Source organism: Pyxicephalus adspersus, chromosome 5 (genome assembly GCF_032062135.1).
Source record: "Pyxicephalus adspersus chromosome 5, UCB_Pads_2.0, whole genome shotgun sequence".
Classification (NCBI taxonomy): Eukaryota; Metazoa; Chordata; class Amphibia; order Anura; family Pyxicephalidae; genus Pyxicephalus; species Pyxicephalus adspersus.
This window is the reverse complement of record NC_092862.1, coordinates 27,361,128-27,372,008: the sequence shown is the minus strand read 5'-3', so window position 1 is coordinate 27,372,008 and position 10,881 is coordinate 27,361,128. Positions and strand designations below refer to the sequence as shown.

The 10,881-nt window shown below is 36.5% G+C and overlaps 1 protein-coding gene across 1 annotated transcript in view; it reads right to left on the bottom strand.

Moving 5' to 3' along the window:
- The window catches only part of LOC140331912 (solute carrier family 7 member 13-like), a 25,759-nt gene extending 15,695 nt beyond the window's left edge, over positions 1-10,064 (bottom strand). The window contains exons 1-2 of the mRNA XM_072413246.1: positions 9,329-10,064; positions 3,953-4,084 (exon numbers count right to left, since the gene is read on the bottom strand). Of these exons, the coding sequence (XP_072269347.1) occupies positions 3,953-4,084; positions 9,329-10,064 (868 nt within the window). The remainder of the gene's footprint in view (positions 1-3,952; positions 4,085-9,328) is intronic.
- Positions 10,065-10,881: the final 817 nt, after the last annotated feature.

The window sequence follows — 10,881 nt, the reverse complement described above, 5'->3', positions numbered from 1 at the left end:
TGTCCTTATCCAGAGATGTATGTAATTAACTGAATGAAGCAATATTCAGCAGGCTCTCCTTGCACTATTGTGTCGCTAATCCCCATTTAGTTGAAAAAAGGTAAATCTCACCTTAAATTTGAACTTTAGCTTGCTGTTCTATTTTTATCATACCTTAACACATCTTTGTAACCATTATGTGAACAAAACATAACAATGATATTAAAACTCAACTTCACAGCAATATACCATTGGCCAGTTTCTTGGGAATGTAGGAACAATTCTTCTGTACAAAGAATTTTACATTTGTGGTTTAAAAAAAATCTTTTAGGTTAAATATTTGCAAAGGTAGCTGCCTTATTGTTTATTCTTATAGGTGTCTCACATAAGTATATAGGATGTTTTAGCCTCCCAGTAAACAAAAGGTTGTGGCAGTAGATGCAGTATTACATGTACAAAGAGGGTAGAAAAGATTACCATCAAAATATTTGGATTTGTTGTTTTTCAGTCTGAAATATTATTATTAATATATTATTAAACAGGATTTATTTAGTGCTAACATATTACGCAGCGCTGTACAATCAATAGGGTGAAATGAAGACACATATACAAATTAATAACTTCACTTGTATTTACCCAATGCAACATATAACATTTAAATAAAAGATATAATAGTGGCAGTTCGTAAAAAAGAAAATAGAATTACTGAGATTGATAAGAGATCATCTCTTTCCTAAAAAAAAATAGTTGTAAACTTAATCGGATGTAACTAATCTCCTCTATTGCACAGCAAGCTACATAATTGACTTCCACCTGTGATCACTTGTACTCACCTTTATTAGTTACAGCCATTTCTGGAGAATTATAGTGCCTAATATTTAACCTGAAGGCAAACTGTGGGTGGAAAGGGACAGTAAAAAGATCTCAGGGATAATGTTGTGGACAGGCACAACTCGGAAGATAAATACCAAAAGAATTCCAAAGGCTTTCTCAATTCATTGAAGCATAAGTGTATAATTTAGAAGTTGCACTTGCGAGAAGAAGAAAAACACTTGCAGGAATGTATGAGTTATCTTGGTTATCATTGTGTGCATGTGACAACAATATCACAAGTGCTACACAAATATGGTTTGCATGGGAGGGTTGCATTAAAAGAGCTATTCAACATCAAACAGCACATTACAACTGGCAGAAATCCAACACAACTCACTATTAAAAAAACATCATACATACAGTAGAACATGGTGGTGAAAGCATTCTGTTGTGGGAGTGTTTCTCTGTAGGGAATGGGACACTTGTCAGGATAGAATAAAAAGTGTAGGCAAACAGAGTACTTGACAATGCTTGAGGAAAACATTTTGCCTACTCCTAGAAAGTTGGCATTGGGAAGAAGGTACATTGTGACAACAGATGACCTAAAGCACACCACAAAACTGACCACATAATGGCTGAAAGAGAAGGTGAATGTTCTTGTGTGACCTAGTCTGATCTATGACATAATCCCTGTGATATTGGGGCTAACAATAATTCCTGATCTCCTCTTTAAATATAAAATTGTCTTCTTTTAAAATGTCTTTGTTTTAAAAACAGACCAGGGTCATAAACGCAAATAAGGCTACTAGAGTGGCCTCTGATTGAACTCTGAGCTGTATTCTGAAACCCATTTATTAATAAACTTTTTATTTCTAATATACTATTCTGTATAAAATAGTAGTTGACTGATTTGTAGTTGGATCATTATGGTGAGAATTTTGAGATCAAGGACTTTTTTCCTAGGCCTCAGGAAAGCCTGTAAACCATATGTAGCCTGTTCTGTTGAACCACAAGTCCCAGACATGCCAAGTTTGGTCTCTGTGAACTCCAAATTTTGTGGTGATTAAGAATATGGGGGTGGGCATTTCATACAACCTGTACTTATAAAATTAATAATATTGGCTACAACAAGGGCATTTTGGAAGTGTCCACAGAGCATCCTAATCTATGTGTACACAGCCCCTCAGACAGCCCCCACCCTGCTATTATTGGATTGTTGTATTAGTTCCACCTCTGTTGTTGGCCTAGAAAAAGCCATGTAAGTCTGGCAGGAAGCTCTCACTGATTCCATCTTGTTGCTAGGGACAACAGCAATGACATATTGAGCACTGCAGGGAGCCCAGTGACTCATAAGTGACTAATAATTTGGACTTCACACAGCAACCTGGACCAAGGGAAACCAACTCTACCTCTACCAACCTCTACTCTACCAATTATTACAGTTTTCCCTTTTATTTTATGCTGTTGCTATTGTTCTGTTATTGTTCTTAGATTAGTCTTTATTTTTCTGTAATTGTTTATGTATGTTTTTACTTATTAAACACTATAAAAAGTGTAAGCTGAATCTATAAATGCTCTAAGTAGAAATAGTTTAACGTTCTAACTTGAAACACTACTATAAACATTGTGATTGCTGGGACATGCCTGTCTGGAGTAGCAGAATCATAACTGCAGTTGTCAAGGGTAACGGTGCGTGCTTCTGTCCAAGCATGTGGTGGCAGTCTACCTGTGATAGTGTGTTTGGTAAGGGGTAACAGAATAGTTAACCTTGCCCCTTGACCGCCCGTTCTCAGCCAACTGGTGTGTGGATTGTTGCTGAGCGTGCTGGAAAGTTAATGCGCAGGGGTGCAGACTGAGAGGGCGTTCGTCACAATCCCTATTGAAAATCTGTGGAATGCCTTGAAAATTGCAGTCCACCAATAGTCATCATCCAAATTGATTAATTTTGAAAAGGTCTGTAAAGAATGGGCAAATACTGAACAGTCTAGATGTGTGAATTTGTTAGAGAAATATCCAATATGGCTATTAATCACTTGGATGTAAGTAATGGATGTACTTGAATATCAGTAAGGTACAGTTGGAAAAATATTCTTTGTACATGTGTCTTCATTTAATTGGGTAAAGCAACAAAATATGAATAGTTTGAAGGAGTTGACTCTATTCAATACCTACAGCACTCACTGAAAATAGCTATCACAGATTCTTCAAAGACAAACTCAGCCTAAAACATACAACTGAAATATGGAGCAATTTACATGCAAAATGTAAATAATATGAAGAGATTGTTTTGTGAGGTCTACCACCCTGAGGTTTCTCTGACAAGCATGTTCTACTATTGTTTCTGGTCCATATTAAAATATTAGACTTAAAGTGTACGTAAACTCAGAATTTTCACTTTACATAAAAGGGTAGACAATCCTTTATTTAAAGCAAAAATTCTGTTTGTTTGTGTTTTTTGAAGTGCAACACTACCCCCTTAATTCTCAATCGCCTAGGCAATCAAAAATGAATGGAAGCGCCTATGTCAGGCATCCCGTGAGGCTCTAGGCTGCTTCTTCTGCACAGGCCTGCATCTCGGACACGGGCAGAAAGAACCCTTTCATCAATAAGGAAAAAATTGCAGATCGCATGCATGCACAACGAGATCGGCAAGTTTTTTCCCAATCCACATCATCCGATTTCGCGCCTGCGCAGTCCGAGATCGGGTGACGTAGGAGGAAGAAGAGAGGAGAAGATGGCGGCGCCTGGCCCTCCCTCTGCAGTGGTCCAAAGATGGATACCAGGATGACACGGAACCAGATAGAAGGAACCTCCCAACGAATAGACTGCTCTGCGGATTAAGGGTAAGTGTTAATTTTTTTTTTCTTTTGGGTTAGTTTTGGGTTTACTTCTGCTTTAGGAAGAAAATTGTGTTACACCATCATATACTGTGGATTTGAAACCGAAAGCAGAGCCTTAGCATGATATACATCTATAGTGAAGTTGCAAAAATTGGTATACTATTCCTTACCACCTTAGACTATATGTTATGCAAGGAGTTTTAATTTAAAGTCCCAAATATCCAAGTAGCATATGACTCTAAATTCCCTACTTACTCCAGAAAAAGTGATTTACTCTGCAAAAGTTTCAGAGAAAATTTATTCAATAGAAATGGCTGTACCTGAGGATATAAGCTCTCTGGGTGTCAGGACCGTGAGGTATGAGATGTTCACCAGCAAGTAGAAGACAATCACGGCACACATGGCTGTTATTACACTGCGAGGAATATTCTTGCTTGGGTTTTTTATTTCCTCTAAAAATTGAAAAAAACAAAAATAATCAATAAAACAGTGCAAGTCTTGTCATAGGGAAATGCTAAACAAGTGATCTATGGGAACGATTGAAGGCACCATTTAAAACTTCAGGCTTTTCATCAAATATTCTTTCTGCAGTGAATGAAAATCATTGAAAGTACATTGAAAAACAAAACAACTTTTGAATCCTAATATCTTGGTTATTGCTGAGCAGGGGTGTAATTCAAATCATGGCGCTTTGTAGCAAAAAGCTGATGGGGTCTGTTTTTTCAATGTTCCAACATTCCTATCTGCTGGAAGTTCTTGTATGCATTCTTTTCCAATCTACTACACATATAAAGAATATGAGATCGGGTTGTTACTACACATGTGTATACTATACTATGACACACCATAGGGAGACATGCTTTATTAGGAAATGAAAAGCGGACAAGTGGCTTCCCTTCTTCTTCGCCCTTTTTATCTCTGCCAAGTCTTGTCCCTGACAGCACAATCGGCCAACCTGAAACATAAGCAATATATATAATATATGTGTGCATTAGAGATCAATATACCAGTCCGTGGATTGCAGAAAAGAGAAGAAGCCACTGCTAGATTACCAAACTGTAGCATTAGCTAGTACATGACAAATCTGTTGTCTAGTGGCTGTAAAAAAATGTATTCCTAGTTTTTAGTTGAATGGGGAAGGGTTAGTATCTTTGTCAGGATGTTAATACTGTCTGTCCTCTGTAAGAAAAACCCTGTTGCTCTCTTTTTTGCCATTGCCTCCAAAACAATCATCTAGAAGGACAATCGCCTTAAAACAAATTGATGGTGGTGGCTGGGATCCCTCATTGTGGACACCTGTCTAAGTGTTCACTATTAGAGGTAGAATTTGCTTTTGATCAGGGAAAATCCTCTCTTTTCCTGTTCTGCCACCAGAAAGGCAGGGGAACTAACCTGATAGACACATGGTTATATAAACATTCCAGAGGTTATAAACCCTCCTCTGAATAAATATCTAAAATTAGAAAAAAGTTTTGTCTTTTCACTTTTTCATGTTGTGTAAGTTTACCTATAGTGTATTTATACACAGTCAACTTTATTTGTTTGCCAAACTTTTTTAAACTTATTTATATAAAATTAATGTTTGTGTTGTTCTGCAGCTCTTCTAGCATTCCTTGCTTTCACATACTGGGTTGATGTATTACTCCTCCAGAACTGCTAAATATAGAAAACTAATGCAATCCAACTTGTTTAAAGAAGAGCTACACATTACAAAATAAATAATAAAGAGGCACAGTTTCTTCCATATACTCCAGAACAAATCGTGGTAGTTAAAATAAATTTATCTGAAATCAGGTGAGACCAATTTTAAACTCTAAGCAATGTGGTTTTATTGTGTCCCAGCTTGTCTGACAGCCTAAGTTAAACAGACAAGTACACAATGTACAAAACAACACAAAAACTCAGGACCAATTTAGCGGACCTGATTACACCTAATTATAGCTTTACAATACACAGTGTTGCTATACCAAGCAATTATTGGCATGTATACAATGGTATAGTTGAACATATGTACACTTAGTAAGAATTCACTCAGCTGGAAAGCTAATTTCTTTTCCACCTAGGGGGTAAACATTCTGTGTTGTTGATGGTGCAATTAAAGTGCAGCATATTTTACTTTGCCATAAAACACACTTAAAAGCAATGAGTCTCATTTACAATATCATTAGAGAATTTCCCATCTGTGAATAAATGCTGGAAATAGCTTCCTATTTAAATACATCAAACCACATACCGGAGCATTGTCTTAATAAATTAAATTTGGCAGGAATAACTGATTGGAAAAGTTTTCAAAAGCACTTTGTTGCTGCTACATTTCAATTAAATGCCAGAACACCACAGTTCTTATTAGCAAATTATCATAAAGCTGGTATGCATTATAAGATACAGTATATGCTCTCTCCGGCAAATGATTACTATTTCCATTACCGGTTTGGATCAGAGAAAATGGATAGTTTTACCACTTAATATCAAACATAGTAAAGCAAAAAATTGATTTAACAAAATTGATAAAAATGCCACCAACACAACATTTGTACTACTCATTAAGATATAATTGCCCAACAATTCCCTGAAATGCCCGCTGCGCAATACCCAAAGGGGAAATACCCTTGTTTTTATCAGATATTTGTTTAATTCAATATTTTACCATATCCATTAAAAACAGGCTTGATTTTCCTAAAAAGCTGTATGGTCTACAGTTAACACACAGCCTCTGTACAGACAAGGGTGTAGCCGTAAAAAAAAAAAAGAGGGGGCACGGTAATAGTTAAGGCTATGCATGGCAAGTGCACATGCACATCCTTGTTATGTAAACTCCTCATTCCCAGAAAAAAGTGATGGCATGGCGTGCCCACACGTGCTCGCCCCACTACACCCCTGTGTACAGACAGGGTCCAGGTTTTTGCAAGCTAGCATTGCTAACCACTAGACCAGAGAACTGCTATAGATGTAATGAATAATTTGACATAGGGAAGTGATGTCCTAAATAATAATGTTTAAAAAGTCTATGTCATTAAAATTTTGTATCATTATTGTTAGCCAGAATGATATGCTAAATACTTTGTTAGAAGTACACTATAGTTTCTCTTTAAAACACATATTTTGAGTTAATTTTATAGTTTTTGCCCAAAGATGAACTTCAGACCAACAGATAAATGTCTAGATAAAAAGCAAATATGGGATTTGTGTTTCTATCCACCCACTTCTGATTTACACACAGGACAGTTCTCTCTAAAGGTGCCACACAGGACAGTTCTCTTTAAAGGTGCCACACAGGACAGCTCTCTCTAAAGGTATAAATGGATAATACAGTTATTTTATATATGTTTTAAACTGTGGTTAATAATTTACAAGTGTCTTGGAAAGCACAGCTTCCTTATAAGCCACTTGTAAATTATTAACCACAGTTCCCTGTTGATCCATGCCACCAACAGGGAACTTCCAACTATACATTGTACCTATGCTTTGCCTATAATCACCTTTTTGTAAAATCTAGTCTAACCCTTTAGTGTTTTTGGAGGGCAGAAAGGAGTGGTGCCTACAAACAACCAATTTGTTAAGAAACTGTACTGCGAATGTAATTTAGAGCTCAGCCACCATGAATAATGTACCTTCTGCACACATGCAGGAGTTACATCATCCAATGACAGAATAGGATCTTCTAGGAAGTCAGACGAGGAGCTGGCTGCAAAGATGGCGCCACCCATCAACAGGTTTAGTTCCTTTTAACGTGGTAGGGTTGCCAAGTACAAGAGAAGCTTGCCAGGATTGTGACCAGGAGAAAAGGCTACGTACAGTTGTGAGCTATTCTAAGCATAGCGAAGAAGCATAATGCTTTGTAAATATGCACCCTGTAAACAGCAAGTCCTGCTAGAGAACATTTACGTCCGGTGTGTTTGTTGAGTCATAGGTCAACCAGGTAAAAAAAAGGATTAGTCATAAAGCACAGTGACACAATTGGCAATTGCAATCTTCTGAACAGATGAAATCACATTAACTTGAGCAGTTGCTTTTCATTAAATTAAAAGCACAAGCCCATAGCAAAGATTGATCATTTTAATTGGACTGTCTTCTTTTATATTTCCTAGATATTAATGGATACTATGAGCCCTTACATGATTTCTTGCTTGATAGTTCCTTTGTAATTAATGGATAACATTGACACAGAATGCACAAGTCTGTGTTGTTATTCCATTTGTTTGTTGTTAGTTATAGAACCAACAGCTAATTGTAGATTATTACTTACCTTTTTGAATCTGTGGAGCACTATCAGCTCTTAAAGCAAAATGATCATATATTTTCATATGTTTATTATTATGTTTATATGCTTAATATTTCTGTGTTGTAATATTTGTATGTTTGCAAGTGGTAATTATATGTTGTTATTTAGGACTTCATGACAATAGGTATGTGTTTTTAACATTTTAAAGCTGAAAATGAATTTAGGATTTAAATGGCTTGACGTTGTTGCAGTACAACTGTTCTAGAAGATGCCACTGTTTTCATGTATATGAACAGTTTTTCTAATAAACCTGCAGTGAGAAAAGAAAAGTGGTAAAAACTGTCACATGTTGGAGTGGACCCTCTCTGCAACCAGTAAAAGGCATGGGTGCTCATAAGGTAAGTAGGGTTCACCAGGGACACACATACACAAGTCAAGACTGGGTGGTTATGGCCCTGGCAACGCTCTTTCAGAACCCTTAAGTATGATATTGTCATGCAATAGTGAAGTCTATAAAAATGTTGAATATATTGGGCATCATTTAACATGGAAGAAGACAAACACTGAACCTTAAAGTGAGTCTGCGGGATAGAGAAGAAGAGGAAATGCGTATGACCAACCTTGAAGCACACAGAAGTATGAAATACATCGCTCCAGAAAATGAGATGGTATCTGAATAGGGATTAGATTTACTAACAGCAGTGTTTCATATCTGATATTTTACACAAAGATATACAAAGAAAATATTTTTCTGCATATGAAACTACAACTTCCTCCTATTGTAAGCTACCTAATGCATCTCTTTATCTTAAAACATTCGCTCATATAGAATAATATACTGCCTTCTTGGGGCTATTTTTTACCAGATCCACTTAATCCTGCCATAAAGTTGGATGCCTAATATATAAAGTTTGCTGATGAGTGGCTTATACAGAAAAAAAATTTGACTTTTTGTCTCTTTGGCTATCAAATAAATGGGTGAGATAGAAATATTAGTTACAAAATGACCAATCCTGCCTGTGTATGCAACGCTGTACAACAAATAATTCTGCAGCTTGTTGTGCTAAATAGTTTATTGTGCATATATAGACATTGGGGTGTCTGACAAAATCTTCAAAAGATGGGGCTGTTTATACTAGAACCCATGCCAGGTCAATCTGTTTATTTTGGTATGTATGGCAAGTATACAACACAACATTCTCAATGTGTATTTGTGTTACATCAGACAGGCGAATTATGTAGCATTATTGATGATAGATCTAAAGGAGATTGTACAATAGTGTATAGACAGCTTAATCATCAGTTAGACCTTGTTTGTAGCCCCAACATTATTAGGTTTTGCAACTAAACTTATGAAAATGGAATATCTAATGATCCCATACATTGCTCACATATTTGTTCTTACTAAACCAATTATCTACAAATATTAATAAATTAATAAATATATATAATATAATATATAACACATACATACCTGCCATATAGTTTAGGAAGTTCCACCCCCCATAGGCATACAGCCCTTGAAAAAAGGCCTCTGCAGTTTGTGCTGCATTTGGAAACTGCGAATTAAATGCATCCTGAAAAGGTTTTGAAGCATCTGGATTAGTTGCAAACTCGATGAAGCCATAGACAATAATAAGTGTCAAGGCCATCATTTTCAGGATTGTGAATATATTCTGAACCCAAGTAGCCAACTTGATACTCTTAGAATTTATGACACCCAAAGTCAGAAGAATTCCAATTGCTAAAGATTTCTTGAGAAGTTCAGGTGGAGGACATCCGCTATAAAATGGACGGCTGACATACTCGGCAAAGGTCAGGGCTCTGGCTGCATTGGATGATGGTCTTATGAATAATGTTAAAGTCCAGATGGTAATAAAAGCTGGTATAGGTCCTAGTCCTCGTCTGACGTGGTAATATTCCCCTCCAGCAAACGGTAAAGATGAACCCAGCTCTGCATAGCAAAGGGTGCATAGTATACATATCACACCACAGGCTGCCCAAATGCAAAGTGCAACTCCAATATTGAGCTGGGAGTATTCCAGAACACCTTTAGGAGAGACGAATATTCCTGCACCTATAATAGTACCCACTAGAAAGCTCAAACTATCAAAAAATCCCAAACGCCTTTTCAAACCAACTTTTCCATCTGTTTCATTCTTGTCATAGTCTTGTGACACTGTTCCTGACTTCATCTGACCTGACTGCATCTTGCTAATAGCCTTGCTAATAATGACAAAGGTGCCAGATCAGTGACTGTTTAGTTACGCACAGAGAAAGAGCAGGTCTGCTTGTTCATTAAACAGGCTTCATAAAATGCATCACTCATTAAACATTTTTTACATATTTTAATGAACTCAGTGACACGATTTATTCAGAGGACCTATGTACACTGGTTTTTCCTCTATAGGGCAAAGTTTATCCTTACTAATCACAAGTAAATGTATATATAAATGTAAGCTGTAAAATAATCAGACTATGCAATATAATTAATTATCTGCAGTTTTCTATAGCCTTTTCCTATAATAAAATAACTTAAGTGGAAATCTGCATGCCACTTTCTATTTTTTATGATATTTATAGGTTTTAACAAGTCCCTGAACAAGTTTTAAGAACAAGTCAATGAACTTAGAGTAAAATAAGGAGAATTACCTTCTGAAAATACCAATGACCTATATGTCTCTGGCTTCAGTATTTGGGGAAGTAGTTCGGGAAAAATTGCAGATCCATAAAACTGATTCAACTGGTCAGAGAAATAGTTTTTTCAAAGGTGAGGTCAGCAAGGAATCGTCTATGCTTCCTTTAAAAAGGTCTTTATTAACTTTAGGACTTTAAATGGAGTTAAACTCTGCAACTGGCACCCATGATACCCCTATTATTTGCAAAGAAGCTCATCACATTGGCAAATTATGGCAGACTTACCTGTAACAGCACCCCTTCTAGAGCTGTAATGGATGTGATGTTCCTCTTTGTTTCATGTCATCGTCGTCTGTAGTTCTTCCAGGTTTGGAGTCTTTAGCCATCTTT